At 46.8% G+C, this 26,106-nt stretch overlaps 1 protein-coding gene across 8 annotated transcripts in view; it reads left to right on the forward strand.

The window, feature by feature from the left end:
• Positions 1 to 14,145, forward strand: part of AFF2 (AF4/FMR2 family member 2) — a 452,543-nt gene extending 438,398 nt beyond the window's left edge. For all 8 annotated transcript variants that reach the window (XM_042973735.1, XM_042973737.1, XM_042973739.1 and 5 more), the window contains 5 exons: positions 2,363 to 2,434; positions 2,786 to 2,879; positions 4,999 to 5,051; positions 10,336 to 10,526; positions 13,667 to 14,145. In XM_042973735.1, coding sequence (XP_042829669.1) covers positions 2,363 to 2,434; positions 2,786 to 2,879; positions 4,999 to 5,051; positions 10,336 to 10,526; positions 13,667 to 13,788 — 532 coding nt within the window. In that variant the 3' untranslated portion in view covers positions 13,789 to 14,145. The remainder of the gene's footprint in view (positions 1 to 2,362; positions 2,435 to 2,785; positions 2,880 to 4,998; positions 5,052 to 10,335; positions 10,527 to 13,666) is intronic.
• Positions 14,146 to 26,106: the final 11,961 nt, after the last annotated feature.

The following is a 26,106-nucleotide window of genomic DNA, read 5'->3' on the forward strand; positions in this document are numbered from 1 at the left end:
AGTGGGGGAGGGACAGAGAGAGAGATTGAGAGAGAGAGAGAGAGAGAGAGAGAGAGAGAGAGAGAATCCCAAGCAGGCTCCATGCTGTCAGCATGGAGCCCAACATGGGACTCGAACTCACAAACCATGACATCATGACCTGAGCTGAAACCAAGAGTCAGACAGATGCTTAACTGACTAAGCCACCCAGGCACCCCTGAACATTTAGTTTAAAGTCAATATTTTTAGTTTATTTTTGAGTGAATTGTAGATTCCTGTGCAGTTGTGAGAAATGATACCATAAGTTCCTGTGGCCCCACTCTCCCGTTTCCCCCAACACCGATAAAATCCATGGACTTTGTTCAGATCGCCCCAGTTTTACATGCACCTCTTTGTGTGCCCTCTCTCTACGTGGACAGTTTTTATATTTTCTGTAAAGCGTGTGTGTGTCTAATTGTTTGGTTTTTTTTGAGAGAGAGAGAGAGAGAGAGAAATTTCAGTTGAGAATAAAATGGGCTAAAGCAACTAGGTCTTTGAAAGTAGTTGCAATTATGGAGAGACTGTAATATGAACATAGTTTTTAGTAGCATAATATTGTGTTGCAGAGATTTTTATTACTCTCTCTCCGACAGTATGCTGGCCACAGAGAGAGAGCCCAGTTTTCTTCCTCCAAGTAATTATAGTTGCTCTGAGCCCTGGGAGTCTGCAATAGAAATGTATTTGTGCAAACAAGTGGGGCATCACAATGAGTTGACATTTCAGCGATCCAACTGTCAAAGACAGTTTGATTTATTACATAATAAAACTCCTTTTGCTTAATATGGCAACGACAGAAGGGACCCACATCACGTGCTCAGGTCCTTTTGTTGGAAAATGTTCCCTCAGCAGAAGTGGAGCGGTAGCCAGGAGAGCAGGGTGATAACAGCATGCCGACGGGGTGCCGAGTCTTGGGGGGCAAGCCCAGGGGTGCTGGTGTTCTGGAGAGGCTGTCGAAAACAGGGAGTCCGTGGTACAGGCTCCCCATCACCTTCTCGTAAATGAGAACTAGTCCACGCTGCCTGCACACTTTCAGCTTCCTTCTGCAACACTGAACTCCATTACTCATTCCTCCACAGGTACCTGTGAAATTGCATTAAAGCTCAGACAATGATTTTATGCAATGAATTGATTTTCAAGAGTCTAAATGCCCAGAATGGGATGTGCTCAGCTAGAAGAAAAAAAAATGAGAGCTGCTCAACCTTTGATCACCCCAGTGTGGAACAGTAACAATTAAAGAGAATGGAAAGACAAAATATACCAGCACCATAAATTAAGGGCACTTAGACCTTCAAATGCTGTGAAATCGACCTTCCTTTAAAGCAAAACAAAACAAAACCACTTTCTATAAGAATATATTCAAAAGCCGAGCCATTAGAAAAGACCTCTTTCACTGTGTGATTGTGGGCTCCCCATGCCCGTGTCACACAGAGTCGTGTATTATTTACCTCGTCTGTCATAAAGTCAGCTGAGACTGACATTTGTGGCCACCTCTCGTGGCAAGCCAGGAATGTCTTTAGCTAGAGTGGTCCTAGAAACAACCTTTTGCCAGCACTTGTTTTATTTTGTTAAGTTTTTATTTAAATTCCAGTTAGCGGGCACGTGGGTGGCTCAGTTAGTTAAGCATCCAACTTCAGCTGAGGTCACCATCTCACAGTTGGCGAGTTCGAGCCCCACGTCGGGCTCTGTGCTGACAGCTCAGAGCCTGGAGCCTGCTTCACGTTCTGTGTCTCCCTGTCTCTCTGCCCCTTAATAAATTGCAGTTAATAAACCTACAATGTCCTATTAGTTTCAGGTGCACAGTATAGTGATCCAACACTTCCATACGTCACCCTGTGCTCATCACAAGTGCCCTCCTCAATCCCCCGTCACCTCTTCCACGCATCTCCCCGTTCCTCCCCATCACTTTGTCCTCTAGAGTGAAGAGTATTTCTCGGTTTGTCTCTCTCTCTCTTTTTTTTTTTCCTCCCTTGGCTTGTTTGTTTTGTTTCTTAAACTCCACATGCGAGTGGATTTGTCTGTCTCTGACTTAACTTCACTAAGCATTATGCTCTCCAGCTCCATCCATGTCCCGGCAAATGGCAAGATTTCGTTCTTTCTTATGCCTTTGCCGGCGTTTAGCAGACCTTCCACGGCCCTGCCCTGGCACACGGGCTCCCGCTTCAGCTGACCTCTCCAGAGCTCCCTTCTGTATGTCACTCTGTCCATCGTCGTTTTGCACGTGTCCAGGAAAGCGTGCTCTCGCCCGTGCTTTCGTTCTCCCACCCAGAGCAAATGTGGCACCGAGGCATGGGAGTTTCTGACGGGTCACACAGATGGCACTCGAGCTTGTCCTTTCTCTCCAAAGGTACGCGATGAGACTGAAGAACTTTGCAAGCCCCTTGGCTTCGGACGGGGACAAAAAGCTGGCAGTATTATGGTAAGTCTCATGGAGGCTATGAAACAGCTGAAATGTCACAGAAGGATTTGAAAACTCCAGATCGACTTAAGCTGCTTACCCCAGATCATTATTCTTGTTTTCCATTAAACTATTAAAGGATAACTAATGGATTTCTTCAGTCGCTGACTAAACATTTACTCTCCTAATTTATAGCCTTATCAAGATGGGATTTTAATGCTTACCCCTTCTCTTTTGAAAATTTTTCTTTTTGCACTGGTGTTCCTCAAGAACCGTAGGAGGGGAACCGCAAACTATGAATCAGCATTTTGTTGACAACGTGTAGCTTTCATTACGCACCGGCATTAACATAATCCTTCCTCATCACCACAGCTACAGATGTTTATCACTTCTCTACTTGCGGATGTTTAAGCTGAAGAAGGACCATGCCATGAAGTACTCCAGATCACTGATGGAATATTTTAAGGTAATCCTTATTTTGTATAATTTGTAAGTACTGAGTGAATAAAATCACTAATGAGATGTGGCAGGCATGTTATTAAATGTCAAGGTCGTTGCTGCCAAAGGCTTCACCTCGCATGCCCACCGGCCGTGGCCCTCCTGCCTCTGCCTCAGGGCTCAGCAGAGAGCTCAGGTTTGGTCCAAGCAAAATGGCACTTCGCATCTTCCCGGTTGCAGTCAGGGGAACGATGCCTTCTCCCCCACTGTGTGTGGCGGACCCACCAGGGGACACAGGTTGTGACTGTGGCTGTGACCAGTGCCGTGTTAAGTGAACGGCCAGTCCCAAAGTTTCTCAACAGTGAGAGAAGTCACTGCAGCCACCCCGGGCTCTGGGGGGATAGCCATTCCCTTTGGCCGTGGAGAGTCTTGGAGTATGGTGGCTGCACTTTAAAACAACTGATTGCTTTGGTTACCAAAATAAGTTAGCACACGAAGAAAGAAAGAGAGAGAGAGAGAGAGAGAGAGAGAGAGAAAGAAAGAAAGAAAGAAAGAAAGAAAGAAAGAAAGAAAGAAAGAGAAACCCGTCATCTAGGGAGCTGGAAATTTTAATTGGCAAGCAAAAAGAAAAAAGGTATTTTAACTGCAAAGAGAATGCCAGAATTGGAGAGCGAGCCCAGATAAAAACTACCAGCCTGATGCTTAGTCTGGCCTCTAAAGTGTCACTGGCTCGATGATCTGTGAAGCTTCTGCTTCATTTGCCCCCCAACACTGACCATGATTTAGACTTGAGAAGGCTCAAGGTTCCTGTTGGTCCAGCCATAAAAGGGAAGGATGATTTTATTATTGTTGTTGTTGTTGTTATTATTATTATTTCTGCCAAGTGCATGAGACTGCTTGACTAAATTGCACCAAAGAAGTTATTTGAAATGAATCCAGTCATGGCCTCACATGTGTCACCCGAGTCCCATGAGTGACATCACACAGCTGTGTGAGGACGCTGACTAGGGTGGGGAAGAGGGCAAGCTCGCCAAGGCCTCACCGTGCCGTGGAGCTGGTGCTCACGTAGCTGAACGGGTGGCACACGACAGCTGCCCATCCCTTCCTGTGTCCACGGGTCTCCAGCCGTGCTCTAGAAAGGCGGTCGTCGAACCTGAGTGGGCATTTAGATGCCCTGGAGGGCTTGTGAGAGCACAGTTCTGGGTCCCATCCCCCCAAGTGTGATACCAAACAGATGTTAAATAAGTCGCTCTTCCGGCAGCGTGTTGAGCTTCTTTTAGATTAAAACCTGGAGTCTCCAGAGAAGTATTGCGTGCTCACTGGGCTCCTGAAAATGCCCACCCTGCCCAGCACCCCATTTGCAAAGGGGGCTGGGCCGGAACCCAGGAGGCAATGGAAGAGCGTAGGCTCGGTCTTGACGCTGCAAAGGCGGGCCTGGGTCGGGTTCAGTGCCCCCGGGGGTCCTGGTCCTGTGCCCCTTGGGCTCTGACCTGGGGAGGTCATTCTAATGAGCCGGACCACTGTCCTGAGGCAGTGGTGCTGAGAGCTGTGCAAGTGTGTGCTCCGCCAAATGCAGAAGGCCCGGTTTTGAGACCAGCCCGGTCCCGTTCAGAGAGAAGGATGCTTTAGTGTCCCAAGGCAGCGCGGCCCTGGGCCAGTTGCATTGCCAAACAGGGATTGGCCTGTCGAGATAGCAAATCAAGGTGATTCGCAACCGAATCGACCACACAACGCCGCTGCTGCCTCCCGGCACCTTCCTGGGATGGCAGAAATTACGGGCCACCTCGCCTCCCGGGGAACAAGTTTGCCAGGGGAGCTACAGGAGAAAAGCTTGCCAGCACTCTGAAGAGCTTGTTTTGCAGAATAAATTTCAGATGAGGATAATTAAACCACTTCTTGGAGAACTGAGTCTGATTTCACTGGGCCTTTTAGTGTATACGATCTTTCATCAAGTGACTTTCATGGTCCTGATTGGAGCCCACTAATTATCCTAACCAGCTATTTTCATCGAGTGTGTGTCATAGTGTGCATTCCCGAAATGCTGCAATCAATATTAATGTTCTCTAAATCACACTTCCATCTGTTTCTGAATTAATAAAACACAAAATAGATGTCCTTACGTCCCTCTCTCTCTCTCTCTTTTGTAGCAAAATGCTTCAAAAGTCGCTCAGATACCGTCTCCCTGGGTAGGCAATGGAAAGTAAGTATCTCATGAAAATTGCTTTTTCAGAAACTCAGGGGACTTAATAGACCCCAGATATTTGGTATTGACAGCTCAGGAGCACAGGTCAATTCTGAGACTAGAGTAATTTTGGTGCCCACGAAATTCTAGTCAGCTTTCAGCTAACGGCCAGACAGAAAAGTTCAACATGGTGGCATTCCAAATTTCTTTAACTGTGTGATCTTGAAGCCAAATTATGGCCATAAAAATATCTGTTAATGAGATGGCAAGCACCATGCCATTTCAAGAGAGGCAGGGTAAAGTTAACTCCGCGGCAGTGATTTTCCAATGATTCACTCAGTAATGAAAGACCAATGAAATATTCATTGATGTATAGTAAGTGCTGTTTAATAAAACCAAAGGCATAATAGTCCTGAGAACGTGAAGGCACTTAGTCAGCCAATTATCTGAGCCTTCGTGGTGATTTTTATATTAATACTAAAACAGCCTGACCTAAAATACATAAAACCACCTGCTATACCGCTGGCGTAAGGCTCGATGGACTCACCCACTCCCGCGGGGCTGCCCGGTCTCCCTGCAGCAGGTGGGAGTCAGAACCTCCTGGAGCGGGTCCCGGGCCCCTCCCACTGTCCAGAGCTCCCTGTGGGCTGAGTGGCCCCTCCCCCTCACTGGCCGTGTTTCCCTCTATCTGAGATGAAAGGGCTGGACACAACAGCCTCCGAGGCCCCTGTGAACACAGGTACCTTCTAAGAGGGAGGTTTTGAGCGTCCGTCTAGGACCTGGCCACACGGCTGCCTTTCTGTGCTTGACCATCAGTGTTTCCTCTGATTCCCGGACCTCCCTCACCGCCACAGACCCACCTCCCACCCCCAGCGGGAGGGGAAACTCCATGACTGCGGACACAGGCTTCCACAAAGAGCCGCTCTTTCCCATTTTTCATCATCTCCAAATTCTCGTATCTCTGATCCATACGTTTCTTCCAGAGTAAAATAGTCTCCTCTGCCACTTTATAAATGTCCACAAAGCGCACTCCCAGAGCGGTGGGACGTGAACTCTGCTCTGAGATCGTTCACACATTCAGAGGGAGGGAACAGACCCATTAAAACCTGCACGTTAACTCAATTACTGTATTGGAAGTATCCTTTAAATTGTTGATTAAGTCTTACTTTTATGTCGAACAACAAAAGCAAAAGAATGCTTCTGTCTGGAAGTTTGGAAAATAAAAATAACCACAAAGGCCCAGAGAAAGCTATTTTCTCTGAGCACAGGGTAAAGCAAGGGCAAGTTCAGGTAAGCGGCCATTAAAGGATTTCTGGGGAAAAACAACTTTTTTAATTCTGAAACGAAAGAACTCAAACACATCCTGAGCTTGTGAAGTCACATTAAAAGCCTCCTGAAAGGATGTTTTAAGCAGCTTCTGTCTGAAGAGAGCACGCTCCCTTTCGTAGGCCATAGAGATTTTGAGTGAGGCAACTCAAAATGGTCACCCAGGGGTTACGTCCTGTTCATTCAGCACTTGGGATGCGTCTCCGTATGAGGGGCTGGGGACACAGCTGAATTCGATGTAATGCCTGCAGTCCGGGAGCACACGGTCCGGCGCAGGAAGGTGACAGGTGGGAAGAAAGTTCTGTGAAAGCCCAGGGGAGAAAGAGCTTGGACCTCCCTACATGGTCAGGGAAGGCTTCTCGTATGCAAGCAAGACCACAGCCTGGCTTCCTCAGTGAAGGACGGTGGCTGGCACCACACAGGGACTCGCGGGGCACCTTCCGGAAGCGGCAACCCCTGACCTTGAAGGCTGGGGGAGAAAATTGCAAGGAAGCGGTTGGAGGAAGGAGAAGAAAAATCTGCTTGCTACTGAGCGTGGCATGGCAAACTTTTGCTGAGGCTGAGAGGTAATATCTGAGCACACAGATACTTTAACAAGCGTTGGCTGCTGCCGTTGCCGCGGTATTTGGTGTCGCGGTTACCATTTGAGTCGGAAAGCACACACTGTCGCACCCCTGGAGCGCCCACCGCCGTTGGGGGACACTTCACTGGAGGCACCTACCCTCAGTTGTCAGAAAGGAATGGGTCTGCCCCCCCCCGCAGACTATTTGCTGTCTCCGCTAAAGGGCCATTCATTCTTCATTCACCTGGTAAATAGTGTTCACTGAGTGCGTACTATGGATGGGACGCCCTGCCAGGCACTTGATAAACATGATCCCCCTCCCTTGTGCTCTACGTTGTTCTACCCTCTCCAGAGCCTCTTACAGGTACTGGATGCTAACTAATGATAGAGGGGTGGTGGGAAGACAGTTCATTCATTTCGTTAACTAGTATTCTTTAAGTACATAGTATGTGCCCCAGGCACTGTTCTAGATGCCGGGCACAGCACTGGGTGACACAGGCAAAGATCCCCGCCCTCCTCGAGGCCACTTTCTGGTGGAGAAAAGCAGGAGAAAATACACGGCATGCAAAAATGGTGGTAGATGTCATAGAGCAAATGGAAACCAGGAAGGGGCATTAAAAAGCTCGTCTGGGGTGGGGCGGGGAGCAGTACACTGGTCTTGAACAGGGATGTTCAAGAAGGATCGTGGAGAGCAGCCCATGGAGATACCCCGGGGAAGTGCATTCCAGGCAGAGGAACAGGAACCACCTTCCGGAGTACGGGGCGCCTGATGCGTCTGAGGAACAGCGGGAGGGCGAGTGTGGCAGACAGGTGGACAGGACCCGTGTGCTAATGGCGGGAGGTGTGCGCCTGCAGGTGCACGCTCATTTGCGTGTGCCATGAACATGTGAAGACAAAGACAGGATCTACAGGTAGACCCACAGAAAGAGAACAGGACAAGGAACCCCAAGCAGGGGGCGAGAGCCGAGTTGGAGTTGGAGGGCCACCCACCCCCTCCCCGGGAGATGCGTGTGGCATCACACTCCTGTGGCCAGGGTCACAGTTCCTTAGGCAGGTTTGAATTCTTTCATTAGTACGGTGCGTCAGGCAGATCCGCTCGGCAGGATGGCACTCCTAGAGCCACCCGGAAGACCAGCCATGTCCAAAAGCAAACCCATGCACTGGCTCTCCTTGCCTCCTCTACCGGTTATTGACAAGGAAGTAGGAAGTCACGAGCAAAGAAAGCCCCTCATTCAGCACCTCACTGTTATCAACTAAAAAGTCCTTTTTACTGGGGCGCCTGGGTGGCTCAGTCGGTTAAGCATCCGACTTCAGCTCAGGTCATGATCTCATGGTTCGTGGGTTCAAGCCCCACGTGAGGCTCTGTGCAGATGGCTCGGAGCCTGGAGCCTGCTTCAGATTCTGTGTCTCCCTCTCTCTGCCCCTTCCCCAGGTGGCTCTCTCTCGCGCGCGCGCTCTCTCTCTCTCGCTCTCTCTCAATAATAAATAAACATTTAAAAAAAGTATTTACTTTTTAAAAGTTTTTTTAATGCTTATTCATCTTTGACAGAGAGAGAGCCAGGGTGCGAGTGGAGGAGGGGCAGAGAGGGAGGGAGACACAGAATCTGAAGCAGGCTCCAGGCTCCGAGCCATCAGCACACAGCCCGATGCAGGGCTTGAACCCATGAACCATGAGGTCATAACTTGAGCTGAAATCGATGCTTAACTGACTGAGCCACCCAGGCTCAGGCGCCCCTAAAAAGTCCTTTTTAAAATGTACAAAGTAAACTGACATGATGTGTTTCCCCTCGTGACTTCTGGACATGATTGGAAATCACTGAATCGGGGCTTTTCTTCCCGTCAAGGAACGGCTCTGCAAGGGGAAGGGGCATGGCCAGGAGCACACGGCCAGGGTTAGAATGCAGGCGTCCTGGGACTCCAGGACGTACTTTGTCCCCAGCACCACACAGTTCCCCTTTCAACATTCGTGACACCTGACAGCCTTGTGATTTTCCTCCAGTGATTACGAATGAGGACATATTCTTTTCTTGCCTTACGTTGTCATTAGTTAACCCTTCTGGGCTTAGGTTCCTTAGCTGGGATGTCTGTCTCCCCACCCCACCCCACCCCACCCCTCCCTGGAGGATAAATCTTTCTATCAAGAAGGGTCAAAAGATCTCAGAAACTATAAACAGAGCAGGAAACCTTCACTCCGTCTTACAGACAAGTGCACAGCAAGTGTGGGGATCCACTTTCCCCCTCATATTAGAACATACCAGAAGATACACTCTGTTTCCAGAAAATGGACCAAAGCTTTCACGTGGCTCAGCACAGCCTGCATGAGTCTCAAGGCAGGCACATCAGGGTGAGTTGTTCCCAAATTGGCTTAGCAGCGCTCCAGCGTTTTGGTACTTTGTGATGGCCGTCCCCCCAAATCCCGTGTGTAGGCTGCACATCCGCTCTGTGCGCGCGGATAGGAAGGCCGGGGGTGTGCACGGGCCTCGCTCCTGCGTCCAGGAAGCCACCCAGGCCCTGCATGCTATGTGCAGACGGCAGGTGACTCCTTGTTGCCGACGTTAAAGAATTAAACCAAAACTTCTATCCCAACATTGGTTCTGCCCGAAGTAGGAACTGTGAAGACTTCTCTTTGTAAACAGCGTGCGGGTGAATGGTCAGCAATTAACAGCCATCCCTGTAGCGTGTCTTCCAGAATCTTAAAGAGATACTCAGAATCTTACTTTTTCCAGCATCCCTAAGACTGCTCCTGGAGGGGGCTTTGAGGAACTGCATTTTGTTTATCGTGGTGACTGTATTTGGAGCAAATTGTCACGCTGGTTTCCACAAAACACTTTGATAATAGCCCAACACCGCGCATCCAGTCGTTCCTATGCCAGTAGCCATTCTGGCAGCAGGTAGAGAGATCATTGTAGCTCTGAGCCGTTTCTCTCTCTGAAACATCACAACTCATGTTAATATATTCAAAGTCAGAGCTACATTGGTGGATAGAATTAATGCCAGAGAAACATTCACCCAGCTCTCTCCGGGATCTGAAAACGAAAGTAGCAGTACATATGGAGTCTGCAGGAGGCAGTGAGATGTCAGTGTTTAACTGAGTTAGAAAAGGAGAAGCGTGGCTCATCCCAGAGCCTGGCACCGTAGCCGCGTGTGGGCTGGTCAGACGAGGCTGGAACGCAGTGATAATAAGTAAACTCTCCACACTGGGTCTCTAGAGCAAACGGACGTGCTGGCAGGAGCTCCAGGGCGTCCTCTGAGGACGAGCTTCGCCACACTTGAGCTTCATACGTGTTCACCGTGCTAACCCTCACGGCGGCAGCGATGTTCCCATGAGGCCTCGGTGTGGTGACGGAGGCCTGGCAGCCTGCCGTCGCTCTTCGCGGCCAGCCTAACCGGGCCCGTCTCTTCCCCATTCCCCAGGAACACTCCTTCCCCGGTGTCTCTCAACAACGTCTCTCCCATCAACGCGATGGGCAGCTGTAACAACGGCCCGGTCACCATCCCCCAGCGCATTCACCACATGGCCGCCAGCCACGTCAACATCACCAGCAACGTGTTACGGGGCTACGAACACTGGGACATGGCCGACAAACTGACAAGAGAGAACAAAGGTATGCGTGTCTGCTCCCCCCACGTCCGCGGACCACGGTCGAGTCAACCGTGCTCCGAAGGGCTAGAGTTTTCCATGGTGGCCTTATCTTTCTGTCTCTCGGGCTTCCAGGGTGTAGATGAGGAGAGGGGGGTTAACTCAGGGCTGACACGGTGACCAGTTTTTTGCTGAGAAAGTGAACAAAGACCCTGGGATTTTTTTTTTTCCTCTTTCAAAGCTTAACCTAATCTGAGCTGTGATGTGTTGGCAAATGACTGTTTCAGATTTTCACCCCATGGTAAGGATCAGTGCAGAGAAACCGAGGCCAAGTGAAAAAGAATGATTTGCAAATTAATTAAGATCCTGTTGGCCTCTGTCATCAACTTTAATCTTTTTTTTTTTTTTTTTTTTTGGAGAGGTTGTGTCTGTGGTAACACGTGGGTTTTGCTACAAAACAAACGCAGAGAGGACCCTGCTTCACCAGAGAGTGAGCCAGTGCTGTTTGGCCACTTATTTGGCGTGGCTGATTCTGGCCCAGCAGTCACGATCAAGGTGGGCACAGATGCGGGCCTTTCGGAATCAGCAGAGACCACCCGGCAGTTTAGAGCAGAGGGACCGTGTGGCCAGGGACTGGGAGTACAGATTGTGAAGCCTGGTGATTTAAGTTAGAATCCCGCCTGGGTCATGCAGTGCTGGGCAACCTCAGGCAAGTTGCTGAAATCCATGAGCCGCTTCCTAGCTTCCATTGCTGTAATGGATATAATGATGTATAAAGCAGCTAGTGTAAAATGGCAGGTACGAGGAAGAGATCCAACAAATATTTATTCTCTTACTCCGTATTATTATGTATCTATATGACTCAAAAATTCTGTGGCTCTCAAAGCACGTTCCGTAACCTGAGACTTCGACCCACAGCCCAGCTACACACTCCCACCGAGCCCTGGGACTATTTACATGTATTGGTTATATTGGTAACCAGGAAGAAATTGGGCAACAATTCCTACATGCCAGGCACTGTGCTGTTCGCTGTATTATTTGTTGCCTCATGTGTCCCTGTTTTGTAGATAAAGAAGAACTGAGACTCGGTGAGGTTAAGAAGCTCACCCATGATATCGCAGCTCTTAGTGTTGGAAGCAGGAATTAGATCTAGAACCGTGTGATTCCAGAGTCTGAACCCTTCACCTTCAGAGAGCTCCTGCCCTCGGTTACCTGAGTAGTGGGCAGTTCTTAACTTCTCTACTTTTCTACGCTTATGAAAATCCAAAGACAACTGGTCCAGATGGCCAGGCCCATCCAAGAGTTCTAGAACTGCAAGCGAAAGCATAAGCATCTTAAGGCTTGCCTAGCTTGTCTGCCTCCACTCTTCTCTGTCTCATTTTGTATTGGTAACTGGAGGGCAGTTCGATATTTATGGATTGCCGTCATAATTGCATCCATTTTCAAAATCTGTTAAAAGTAATTCCTTCTAAATTAACTGCAGAACTTTCCAGGAGCGATGTGGTGGCTGTGCTGACGTTCAAGGGAAACGGTGCTAATCTTGTCCTTAGCACAGTGTGTCAAGAGTTGTTAAGTTCCCTGCCTGATACTGAATCAAAACGACTCTGCACTCTACCAGCAGAAAGAACATGTTCCCGGCTAATGCTGGCCTCGGGCTCTGCAGTGGATTGGGGAGAGGGCCCAGTTCGGAATCTCCCGTTTGAAGCCTTGAGTTCCACACGCTTGTCATTTTTGAACTGCGTGGAGTCAGAGACCCTTACCCCCTCTGTCTTGTCCACATAGGCCTTTGGTCTAGAACCCTGTTCCCTACCTCCCCAGATGCTTACTTGAAGCACTTATGAAAATGGTGACCTGGGTATCTAGTTAGGAATGCCACGGTGGGCTTTGTACAGAGAACACCCAGGGGGTGTCCTGCCTCACACGCGGCTCACGTTCACTCAACAATGACTAGGTCCTTGAACATTTCCCTTAATATCGTGTTATGTAACAATGTATTTTAGATGCCAAAAATAATTTACTCCTTTATCGGCAGAAGTTACTTGTATTGCATAGTACAGGTTTAAAAGTATCACATAATCAAATGAAGGCGTCTAGTCTTTTCCACATACCTTCCACCCCGCTCCAAAGCAGACTGTCTACAACTGCAGTCTCCGTGGTTAGCAGTGTGGTCTCAGCACTGCCCCTTCTCCCAATCAGCTGGAGGGAAATCAGCCGGGTAGTCTTGCCATCCACGTCCTTGGGGGTGAGGTGGGAGTTGTGAGGGACAGATATCTGCAGGTCGCCTCCCTTCCCTAAAGGAATTGGTAATAAGACTTACCCCATCAGATGCCTCCTAGACATGTATTTAGTGTTAGATGCCGATGGCTGTAATTGCTGTCCAGGTTCACTGGCTGTGTCTGCATCATGCCAAGAAAAATTGGTAAACTCAGTTCATTTAGACAAAAGGACAGAAGAATACTTTCAACTCAGTAATACATGCAGTGGCAAACAGCTCGATACCCTATCTACCATTGTTCCCTACCATTTTATATGGACCTCCGTCCAAATATAAATTTATAATATCTAAAAATATAAATTGTATATGTGATGTCAAAATAGATTTAAATACATTTTATTTTATCTATGTATTTTGTGTATATTTCAATATATATAAATGTTATGTATCTTTATTATATGAACATATACAAATATGGAGACAAATACATTTTTGTATATAATGTGATGTGTGCGTGTGTGCGTGTGTGTGTGTGTGTGTGTGTGTGTGTGTGTACCTCACAAACCTCCACAGGATTATAATGTATTTGTAAAATCTGCTATCTGTCTGAGAAAATACATAGTGATTTGAAAAAACTTACCAGGAATCAACAGATTTAAATGGAATTGTGCTTTATTAATCCCAGTAACACATACAAACGTTATTTATGCTTCAGAGTTTTTAGATCTACCTAGAGATTAAAATAATAGTGCCTCCTATACCTGTGGAGCTTTGGGCCCCCAGGAGGTAATCTGTACATTTTTGTTGAATGAATGAATGAATGAATGAACAACGAATACTTTTTCGGCGTCCATGTGGTTGCGTTGGTGCGTGAAGGCAGCTTACGCAGTCTGGCGCATATTGCTGAGGTGATCCTTAAAGGCCTGACCAACGTCTGCTCTGATTTTCAGAATTCTTTGGCGATCTGGACACACTGATGGGGCCCCTGACCCAGCATAGCAGCATGACCAATCTCGTCCGCTACGTTCGCCAGGGACTGTGTTGGCTGCGCATCGATGCCCATTTGTTGTAGTGGGTGCTCCCCCCATGTCCAGCATCACCACCCATCACTCTACCTCTACCAGAGCACCAACGGTCACTGGTGGAACTCCACTCATTTGGGAAAGTTCTCTTTGATTCTGTTTGTTTTTACACTTCTTTTGATACCTGTGAAAAACAGAAGTCATTGTAAGTGGACACTACAACTTGAGAGCGGTATATGTTTTATTACTTAGTCATTTTTCAGTATTTTGTATGCATTTCTCAGATCCCACCATCTTTTTGTGCTTGATATGATGACACAGTCCCTACAGTATTGTTTTAAGACCACACTACCCAAAACAAAGAATGGGAAATACTTGTGATGATAACAGGTTCCTGAGAACTGAAATGAGATGTCATATATATATATATATATATATATATATATATATATATATATGATCTTAGACACAAAGGACCTACAAAGATTCAAATTTTCAGCAATAGCCATTCCCCAAACTCTACTCTTATGTCCAGAAGAGAGCGTATTTCAGAATCCATTGTTAATCTTTTGTGGTTCCCACAGTCTCAGTCTCCAGGTGAGAATTTTCATTGTCAAAACCCACTGGTTAGATGTTGTAGCAACATCATAAAATCAAGAGTATTAAGAAAATAGACAAGCGTAGCAATGCCACTCTTCAACAATACCGTAGCATACAACCAGAGCACTTTTCTTGCTGGCATCCATTCCCTGATGCCCTATTTTTAAAATTTTAATGAGATGAAGTGGCAACATTTATTTGTAAAGCGTAAATCCTCACCTGGGATTCTCTTTGTGTAAAGCTCTCCTTTTGAGGGGCAGTTAAGTGGGTGCACACCCTAGGAGCCAAAATACTGCCCTCCAGTTTTAGAGATGAGAGATTAGGAGAGGTCTGGAAATGTCCAGGGAACCCATACCTCTGCCCTTCTGCAGTTGGTAGGCAGGTCCATTCCTGGCAGGATATTTTTATTGTATTTTGCTCACATGTCTGGAAACAGAAGTCAAGTTTATCACTGCCTAGGAGTAAGAATATACAGCTTGCCTCCTAGTGACTTTAAAATCTGGACTTTGCCAATTATAAGCCACATTTTCTATTTTACAGTGTTTATCTTCCGCCTCCTCTTTCCCAACCTCCTCCCCCTCCCCCTCCCCTTCCCCTTCCCCCTCGTCTTCTTCTTCTTCTTCTTCTTCTTCTTCTTCTCCTCTTTGATCTTTCATTTCCTTTTTCTGGGCTCATTAGCCTTTGACTCAAATACTGAAATCACTGATTTTATTCAAGTCTGTATTAACAGGAATCATTTTCGTGAACATTCCCGAGAAAACTCTCAACTCTCTAAATACTGGCTAGTTTTTTAACAACGGAACAAAATGTGTCTTTGAAAGATCCCTGAAGATTGGGAACAGCCCACCTAATTTGGAGACATTTCTACATCACTTGTAACTATCCCCACCCCTTCTGATCCTCTGCATTCATTTTATGTCCCTAAACATCACAGTGTAAATATCATCTTTGGTGTTCCATCTCACCAGAAGAATCCCCCACACATAGTGCACACTATTCATATGTCGGCTCTTTATACTTACCTGCTGGTATATAATTCCACGTCGCCTTTAATCTGTTGAGTTTATCGAATTCTGTTCACCGAGTGATGACCAGATAAATAATACATAGGCACACGAGAGGTGCAAACTTGTATGATTTTTAAAGCAAGTCTTGTAAGTCTGTGACAGGAACAGCAAGGGATCGCCCTGCACTCTCATCATTGTCAAGGTTGCAAAAGAGCCAGACTTGAGCTCCGCCCTGGTCATCTTTGAGTTTAAGACCCTGTGCTTTATAATGAGGTTGTGGAAGTTGTACTCCAATGGCTGAGGCCATGTTGCCAGATGACTGCTGGGAGCGTCCCAGCAGCTGAACCCAGAACTTTCTACGCTCCCGGTGCGGTTGAGCTATACATTCACAGCGTCCGCAACAACACACACACCTGCAGACATGCACACAGACAAATGAAACCGGAGAGAATCTTCTCTGAGCCTCTTAAATGGGGAAAATAATAATACGAAAGACTCCAAACACCCAAGGTGGGTGTCACATATAAAATTTCAGCTGATGGCTTCAGTGACCCAAGTTCTGTTTGTTTTCCGCGGCTTACCGGGTAGAGTGCCTATTACTATATATAATGAAGCCCACTGGCTTGACTTGTAAGTTCAGCCTAAACCACGATCCTAGACCATCATGGATTTAGGGGTAGATTCTTCTTGAAATTCACTCTCCAGAAACTAGATGTTAGAATGCGAGGGGCAGTTTCCAAGAGAAACGAGCATCTCGCCTCGTGGATGGATGAAAGACTCGTAGCTCTAGTTTCAGCGAGTCCTTTTATCTACTTTACATACAACAGGGAGGCAGCAGAGAATCCCGCTGCCTGATGTCACCTCTGGTGGGTGACTGTAAAGTGTGTGCCAAATCAGCAGCACGATGATCACATCTGACAGTTGAGCTCAGGATCACCACCTGATTATTTAGTAGACCTATTTGTAAAGCAGCTAAGAAACCAATTAAACATGGAGGATGAATTGCCTTCCTATCCCCGGAGATGAGACATCTTTCGGTTTCACGATTAAGGACTGTTGCTGTTTTCTAGGCACTGTATTCATCACATTGTAAATGGTGATCTGTGTCGTAGGCGTGCGGCGATGTGAGGGATTGAGATATTTTGTCAAGTAAATCTCTTCAGTGTACCAGTTTGTGGGAGGGATATAGGACATGTGGATGGCGGTGAGAGATCCTGCCTCGAGACCTTGACGGAGGCTTGGTGAGATGCATCAATAAGCACACAGAGGTAGGGCGATGGGCAGAGTAACGGGAACCTGAGCGAGTACACAGAAGGATCTCAGCCCTGCAACGTGACCCAGGTGGGGCCACCACTATGCCTTCCTTTGTCACCCAAGCTCCAGCCACAGAGGGTTTGACGAGTTTGTGTTAGGATGTTGGCTTGGCTTTGTATTTTTAATTAACTTTGGATTTTTTAGTGGTTTTGTCATATTACTGTCTGATTTTGGTAGGTAGGATTAATTTGAAAAGAGTATACTAGTGTGGTCCTCGGGGTAGAATTTAGCCGTAAGCATGTTGTTAGCCAGCCTGTAGACTGTTAATTACTTAATAATCTCATTGGGAAAATACTTGTAGTTTTATATTTGGATGACATAATTGGAAAAGCAGATTAGCTGCTGCTAACTTTTAAAAGACTTGACATTGACATCAAAAGATTCAAATCTTCAGTCGATAACCAAGTTGCTAAATTAGAAACCATTGGCTAAAATGTGTTTTGTTGAGTTTCCAAGTGTATGGATTTGCATTTGGACATTGCACCGCTCAATGCGTCGGAAAGATACTTGCTCTGTCATCTTTCCCAAAGCTGTCTGATTCACAGTTTGTTTTGTTCAGATGTGCATCCCGGAGGTTGAAGTTGGAGTCTGAAGTTGGAAAGCATTTTTGAAGGCAGGATCCATTTAGCTGTGAGGGCTTCCTCCTCACGTACTTCTCAACAGACATGATAAAATTCACCTGCGGGAGTCGGCAGGTGGGAGACCCACACCGGTTCACTGGGTAGGACTACTCAGTAAGGCAATGAGCTGCTTGCTTAGAGAAGCATCACTATCCCCATTGAGAAACTGTGTGGCGAGACGATGTAGCTGCACGATATCAAACGAATGGGTCGATTCAGTGCCCCCGAATTCAATTCTGTGGGGGAAAACTATCGAGCCAGTTGTCACTACTCTGTTACGCAACTGGCAGACTAAACTCCTCTTCGTCGTTATGGTTGTCGTTGTTGTTGTTGTTGTCTGTCATTTCCACCCGCACAGCCTTATTCTCATAATTAAACGCTGATTCATTTTCTCTTTGGTGTTAGCAAACTCCAACAGCAAAGATGGCATCTGTGTATCGATAATTGGCATTTACCCTGGCAGGAGGCTAATCGGATAGGCTGGTCTCAGACATTAATCCTACCATCTGATATGTTCAGGGAAGGAAAAAGTAATTCCCTTTCCATTCTCCTCCTTGCACATCTAGAAGCCCTCTTTACCAAGAGCATCACATTTTCCTCTGTAATCCATCGACTCAAAGAAAATTGCATTGTGGGGAGGGCGGAGGGGGGTGGGGCTGGGGGGGGTGGAGGGTAGGGAAGTCCTTGCAGGCCAGGCTGCAGTTCTTGCCCCTTTCTGCTTCTGACATGAGATGTTAATGAATCATTATTCATCAGGCTCACGTTGGGTTAGGGGACACTGAACTGCTTTTCCGATCCATGATCAATCATCGTTCTTCTAAGAGATTGGAGCTTTGCTGTTTCATTAACTGTGCAGTGTAGACTAATGGTGTTTAATAAAAATCATTCAAAATTTCAAACTCTTTCTCCAGTGACCTCAATTTTGTTGGCTCTTTGACTTGTACTAGACTTTGAGGAGGGAAGGGGGAAGCAAAGGAAGCCTGCTACCAGGCCCCTGGGCAGGATGCTGTGGTGGCAGACAGCTGTGGGAAACCTCCTGAAGAATGCCACAGTGGATGGTCTCGGCCGGGGATAGCTTGTTCCCACTGAGGGACTCACTGTTCTCCAAACTCTGCAGCAGGAAGCCAGCTGCCATATCCGGAGCTTAGTAAGAATTGGAAATGCATTACCTCTTTGGTTTTGGCCGGCACCACTCGTGTGGCTACCAAATAGGAGAGGTATCTCTGAGAGTAGAGCCCAGGGGGCGACAGCAGTAGCCAAATGTATCCCAGATGCTCCAGGCCTTCTGTGAAATCAGTGGAGGAGGAGCTCCGGGAAGGAGGCTGCGTTGGAGAAACCCACAGAGAAGCCAGGCTGGTGCCACGATGCCCAGATCGAGAGCTAGCCTCTCCCCTGGCCAGCCTGGCACGCAACCAGCGGCGGATTGGTAAAATGTTTAACAGCCAGCCCCAGTGAGAACAGAAAGCGCCTGGTTTGGAGCATTTGCCAATTTCCGTAGCGTCAATATCCCCACCATGGCCGATTCCAAGCTACTCACTGTGACGTCGCAGAACACAGACTTGGGAGCAGATGCACGCCACGTTGGGAGACAGGGCAAGACAGCTCCAACACACCACTGAATGCAGCTATTCAAAGAGGGTTCAGATTTCACATTGACGTTCATGTGGACACACGTGTGCAAACACGCACCCGTGCACACACACGTACTCTTCTGTGACAACTGTTACATGGCTTTCAAATGTGAATTGATCCTCTATGACTGTAGGTAGTTTGTGATATGGCCCAAGAGGTATGGATTTTAAGCAGGAGACAGCTGAGAAGAATGGCCTCTTGAGACCAAAGCACAGACGAATGGGGGTGGGGAGGGGGCGGTCATCATATCTCAAGGGAAACCAGCAGTGAGATCAGCCCTTACAAAATCCACCTGGTTGGTTGAAAATAGGATAGGTGAGTGTTCTTCTGTTATTGTTATTTTTCAGATTCCAGTTGGTATTTCTAACCTATAAATGTAACTCGGATACATGACTTAATCCTTCCAATGACAACCTTTGTGTAGTTAGGAAACATTAGGGCCTCTATGGAGAATAGCATAATCCAAAATGCATTGTGTGGTTTTCTCGGAATATGGAAACTCAGTATTTCTCCCACCTCCCTGCTGTTGTTCAGAAGATTTTTACTTTAGTTATTAGAGATCGAAGTTACGTGTTTAACATGTGTTTTCAGTTAAAAGTATCTACTTACTGTCCTAGCTCTGAATTCAAACCAGAACGTCTCCTGTATCAATTACATGACTAATACTCAGAAATGATCATCCAAACCAAAATAATTCCCTTTTCTACTCAATATAAAGAAAACCAGGGTCACTAACAAGAAGGCATAAACCTCAGTATATTTTCCTAAGAGAATGAGGTTTTCATTAAACACACACACACACCACACCCCTAGGCCTCCTCGTTATAAATCATCCTGAGAGTAGAATAAAAAGTCTCAAAGGGCCCATCCTCTTGGTCCTGTGCATCTTCTGCAGTTAATAAGAGGCTTGTATCTGGAAGGGTTGAAGAACTTGCCCTACAATCCCATTTGTCTTGAAACATTTCCGTGTTCTGTCTGAGCCTGTGTCCGTGGCCGAATGTTAGTCCCCGGAGGAGGCCCATGTCTTAATTCTTTCTTTCTGGCCTTTCTCTCTTGTGCCCCTGCAGTTCCTTCTGTGGCCAGCGCAATAACAGAGTTGCAGGGGGGTCTTCTATCCCCTCATGGTGTTCATGCAACGCTTGTCCTACTGGTCAGGTTTAATTGACATCGCACTCACACAGGGACTCAGAGTTGCCATAGGCAATGGACCGGTTTGCATGGATACAGAGAGCTAGAAATATGTTCATCATCATCCACTGATTGCCTATTTCAAAACCATCCTCACTAATCAATCATATTCACCCACAAATATTACAAATGAGATCGATTCGGTCTCAAGACAATCTGTCAAATAGTTTTCTTCCTGGATGATTCGACTCTCTGGATATTCTGGAACGAGAAATGTCTGAGATGAAATCCCTCACATTTATTCAATTCTACAAATTGCTGTTTTGATTCCTATTTTCATCGGAGTAGTGCTTCTGGAGAGTGTTTGATGTAGCGTCATCTTCAGATAAAATTAATACATCAAAAGTGAACCCAGTATTGATAAGATGCTCGTAACACTTCTTGGGATCAGAAGATACCTAAAATTCTTCCCCTTGGCACACTTGGTTAGTTGAGTGAGATGTCCTTAAGATCCTCCACAGAAAAGACTGGTTTCTTTTCTGGTTTTGTGCTGGTGGTTGTGGCTGTGGCTGTGGTTGTTGTTGTGACCTGTTTCTCTCTCTCTCTCTCTCTTTCACACACACACACACACACACACACACTTTCTCGCTTGCTTTGGCTCTGGCTTTCGCTTTCCTGCTCGGGCTCTTTCTGTCTCTAAACAAATGAATAGTTGAGTTAAATGTGAGCTTCTGAATTGTACTTGTTCATGCTTTTAAGACATAACAGATTAATAAAAATAGATGTGTTCTGATTTAAAACATGCCACTTGGAAAGGCATGCTGTATTATGAAATCATGATATTAGAAATACTAGTCTGTTGAATCCATTTGTCCAATTGTATAACTTTGTGGAGCAGTGTTTTGACCTTTACAACATAATTTTGGAGCAAGTGGAGGCCTGGCAACGGCAAACATCTTCGGATGTTGCCGTAACCGTCACAAATACGAAGAACAAATTTCTGTTCTACAAATTTCCCAGAATGCTTCGGTCAAGAATTTTTTTAGGTTCACCTGTTTCTTTTTTTTTTTTCTTCCCCCCCCCTCTTTTTTTTTTTTGAGGCTGCTTACTATTACTGACTGAAGAAGTATGTTGATTGATTATACTGTGTACTTCTGTTCTCTCCCTTTGTCTCTCTCTCTCTGTGTCTCCCTCTCCATTAAAATAGTGAGATGTGGAGTCTTTGGTAAATCTGCATTTAGACCAGGCTGTAGGCCGGGAATGAGATCGAAATCTCAAGAAACCTTGATGGGTTTTCAAAGAGGGACAGTGTTCATTGGGCCCTTCCACACCCCACAGGGACAGGTGATAAGACAGAAGTAGTTTGTGCAGAAGGGCACTTTTAAAATGTCCTCCGAGACCCAATGCAGTTTAACAAATGACTCCACCTGTTTTTCCAGCAAGTCGCTTGACTGAGACCTGAAAAATACCCCTGAAACTTACCGGTGGTGGGGGTGGGGGTGTGTCTTCTGCCTGGTCTACAGTGTGTGTGTTTGCTTTGTATCTAAGAGGCGCATTCACGTCTTGTGTGCTCGTGTGAAGTATTTCCTAGCATTTCCTTTAGCCTGTATATAAGAACCAGAAAGATAATCCCAACGTGTTGTAAATGAAGATGTGGCTCTATAAACCTTTCCTTTGTTCTTAAAGAGAAGGCATTTCCATGCATATTTTAAACAGAAACTTTGTATATTTAAGTGTCATGAAAAATGTTTATTGAGTACCCAGAATACCAATTGGGAATTTAATTGTCATCATGTGCTTGGGGAGGGGGGAGGGGGCGGGGTGCTGGCCAATGCCATGACTGTGGGCCACTGTGGCAAGCCGTAACTGCACAAACAGAAACGTGTCGCCTGTGTGCGTGTATGTGTGCGTGCGCGTGTGCGACATGTCTGGCTTTCTGGGTCCTTCACGGGATTTTAGCTTTCCCTTCTTGAAAAACATTCTTTTACGGTTCCAGGAGGCCATGGCCATGTTGCCGTCTGAAGGCAGTGATTTGAAATGAAAACTCTTTTCCTCTTGGAAGCTTTTGTCGTAACATTATGGTCCAACCACATGGATTCCGCTGGCCTTTGTGAGGGAAGAGGCTCTGTTCCAATCCAGCTGAGTTTCCAAGATAAAACTGTAGGTCAAGACGCATGGCGGGGGAAGGTTGAAGCCACCTCAGCTGCAGCAACATATGAGCTGAGATGAGCCCTTCAGGGTTGGACTGAGCCTGCCCCGAGCTGTGGCTCATCGCTGGGGCCACTGGCCCGACCGGGACTTCCCCGCATGTCAGTGGACAAGGAGAACCATCAGAAGTAGCCTGGCCTGGATCCTGAGAAGAAAACTTCCTGAGTCCCTGCCCTTAGTGGAAGACCGTTTCCCACACTGGCGGCAGCCCGGGTGGCCATTAAAATGCGATGGATAATTCATAAAGTGCCCCCTTTGTTTTACCACGACCCGATTAGCCTTTTGAACCACGTTTTCTTGAGTGCAGCTTTCCATCGTCATACTCATTGCAAATTCTTCGTCTTGTCATAATTTCAGATGTCCTGTATAGACCAAGGTAACTGTCCTTAACATCAAGCCAGGAATGAAACGCTATCTGGTTCCAAAAACTGGTTTCATGTGCTTTCTATGTATAAAACTGTACCTGCCTGTGTGGCTTTGCATTTCTAATGTGTGGCGCACAAGCGTTTTGTTGGTGCTTTGTTCTCAGTACAGTAACTCTGTGTACAAACATTCTAATGTAGTTTTGTTGTTTCCCAACATGATGTCTCTGTAAAAATGATATTGGCTGAGCTGGTGCATCGGTTTCTCTCATAGAGGCATTAACTATACTGCCAATGCATTGAATTATTTAAAAATGCAAAATAAAATTTTTATGAAAATCTCATTTTAGACATGGAGATTATTCTGCTTACAGACTTTCCAGCCTGAAGTCCCTTGTTAGCACCCCTTTCAAAGTATAATACATAGTCTGTGCTCTCACCTCAACAGCTTTAAAACTGAGGGCTGTAAAGAAATCAACTCTCACGAGGCCGGCTCATTTCATAAGAGAGACCCTCAGACCGTCATTCAAAGCCCATTTCAGAGTAAATCGTCAAATGTTTCGTTATCTGGATCCCTGATACACAGTACAAAAAAAAAAAAAAAGCTTCCAATTAGGAAGTCATAACTGTACTGGGTGCTGAGGGACGACGAGGACATTCTCAAACTAGGGTGCAAACTTAAAAGCACAGCAGCCGCTGGCCTGGGACAACAGCCTAAGTGATAATTTAGGTCGATATACGATTTGAAGTCATCGGGAAAAGGTTGTCTTAAGTGTACCATCTTTACTAAGGCAGGAGAGAGTTTTAGAACTATTTCCTTCAAGATGTTAAACATTTTCCAGACCATGAAAGAGGAGGTCTCAGGTATCTAGAAATTTCTCTGGCCAGGCAAAATGAGAAAGCTCAATGCTAAGACATCATACGGCAGTTACGAACAGTTGTGGTTTTTTTTTTTTAATTATTTTAATGTTTATTTTTGAGAGATAGAGTCAGAACGTGAGTGAGGGAGGGACAGAGAGGGAGACACAGAATCTGAAACAGGCTCCAGGCTCTGAGCTGCCAGCACAGAGCCCGACACGGGACTCAAACTCACAAACCGAGAGATCATGACCTGAACCGAAGTCGGACGCTTAACCAACCGAGCCACCCAGGCGCCCGCACTTACAGACACTTGTAAGTGAACGGTGTTAACACTCGGTGGAATTTTCTGCAAATGAATGAACTACATTGGGCTTGGCCAGATATTCTGACACTACATAATGGTAGTCCAGGTGTGAATGCTAATCGAGCTACGTGTCACTGAAACTGGCGGTTGTGATGCTATTGCTGAGAGTTCCAAGTGTTTTCCAAAATGTGGAGCCTCTGATGTTGGTAAATAGGAACATTTTTTCTTAGGAGATAATGAAGAAATATTTGATCTGAGCCAATAGAGCTAAATGGATTATAAATTTGTTCTCCAGCAACCAAGATGTTTTCTACTCTCAAAAGCCGAGGCCGTGAATTCTGATCGTGCCTGGGTAAAAGCATGCACGCGTGCAGAGAAGAACTGGAGGAAATGTGCAGAATGACATTTTTAAAGGTTAGAGTGCTGGGATCATGCTCCCTGGTCAGTTTACGCAGCCCTCACCGTGCACCAGGCACTGTTCTAGCACTTTCTGATATGCTAACTTCTGTAATCTTCCTAATGGCCCTATAAAATAGGTTCTATTACGTCCCTGTTCTGTAGATGACAAAACAGAGGCACAGAGAGGTTAAGCAGCTTGCCTGAGGTCACACAGCCAAGATTTGGACAGTGTGACCCAAAGGCCTTGCTCTTAACCGTCTACTGCCTGTATCGTGCATAATGCTCTTGCCTCCATACCCTCATTTCATTTTAGAAACAAAAGTAAAGAAGGGCCTGAGCCCTCAGGAAAAGATGTCCCCTTAATCCTTCCAGAGGACTCTAAAGGAAAGGCATGGAGTCAGCCTTCTGGAAATGCCTCTTTGCATGAGGCCCGACAGGGTCCCAGGTGGAGTCAGCAACTCAGGAAAGGTTTGGTGAGGGGTATCCTCTATATGGCCTTGGATCGGCCTGTCAGTTCACTCGGGAGATGGGGCGGCATGGCCAACCCCCCACTCCTGGTCTCTGACCTGCAAGCACGGATGCCCTGGGCTGTGAGGCAGGATTTTAGAACGGCCTCTTGTTGCTTGCCTTAATGGAAATGCTTACCCTTTCCGTGCCCCCCTTTCTTCCTCTGCAAAATGGGCTTGATAAGATCAGCCTTCTCCCTGCTTCCCAGAGAGGAGCAAGGTTTCACAAAGACCAGTGTTTCTCATCCGACAGCCCCGCTCGGCAACTCCAAGGGCGGTAGAGCAGTGAGGGCAACCGCAACGTCCACAGCGTGTGGACGGTTAGCAGAGGGTGCCACGTGGAGGGCTGGGAGCGCACCGAGCCTCACGCTTCGCACAGAGAACGTGTTTAGCTTTGCGAGTTTCTGCAGGAAGTACATTTGGGGCTTCGGTGGGCTCTTTTGCCCCCTTGCCCCGTTTTTTTTTAGAAAATGAAATATAATCATAAAACCTTTGGCTGTGATATATGAGGGGTCTATGTAACTTGTTAAGGGGGATTTTGCCAAGTTTCAGGTGTACACATTCGAAGTTGAGACGAGTTCCCAGTGTGAGTAGTTATGTGCAGATGATGAGCTGTGAATTCAGGAGGCGAGTGGGGGCCAGGAAATAACCTTCCAGCCCTGTCTTTCTAGCTCTGTGACTCCATCCTGCAGCCTACCCACCTTCCTGAGGATGCGGGAGGGAAGATTTTGAGAGTCAAGCCAGAACAGGAGATAACGGTCCTTCCAGTGCTCTAGAGAAAACAGCCCGGAGGAATCCGAACTTGCATCAGGCTTCTCCAGGGAAGGGATTTCCTGTCACACTTTCTAACTCTCCAGGTATTTCCCGGTTAGTTCAAGCCACAGTGCACTTGAACTTACTGTCATCTCCTAAATAAGACAGTCCTTGCAGCAGGCCAGAGAGTGAGGCGAGTCCTGACAGGAGGCCTGTGCACCTGTCTGGAAACGTCTCAGACGAGGCCGGATCAGGGCAGAGGATGATGGCGGTGCGCCGAGATTCTCCCAGAATTCTCCACTCTGAAGACACAAGAAAACCCAGGGAGTGGGAAGGAAGCTCCCCTCACAGAAGTTCATTTAGATAGACACCCCTCCACCCCCGAAAGCCTCAGCTGGGCTAAAGTCTTGGCAGACAGCAGTCTGGGACTGGTTCGCTTAGAAGCCCACTGACAAAACCCGGGAAATCCACAGCGCTTTGTTTTAAATACAGCCCAAATAAGCAGATTTTGACCCATTTAGAGCCTGCCCGCTTTGCCTAATCCAAGTGCCGAGTCCACGGCCCCCAGGAATTATCTTGTTCTCTTCCTCTTCTGGCTGGAGGCCTCTCAGGAAGGTCTCCTGTGAGGGACACCCCCACCCCCCACATGCAAAGCTGCCCAAGTGGCCTCCAAA

This window comes from Panthera tigris, chromosome X (genome assembly GCF_018350195.1).
Source record: "Panthera tigris isolate Pti1 chromosome X, P.tigris_Pti1_mat1.1, whole genome shotgun sequence".
NCBI lineage: Eukaryota > Metazoa > Chordata > Mammalia > Carnivora > Felidae > Panthera > Panthera tigris.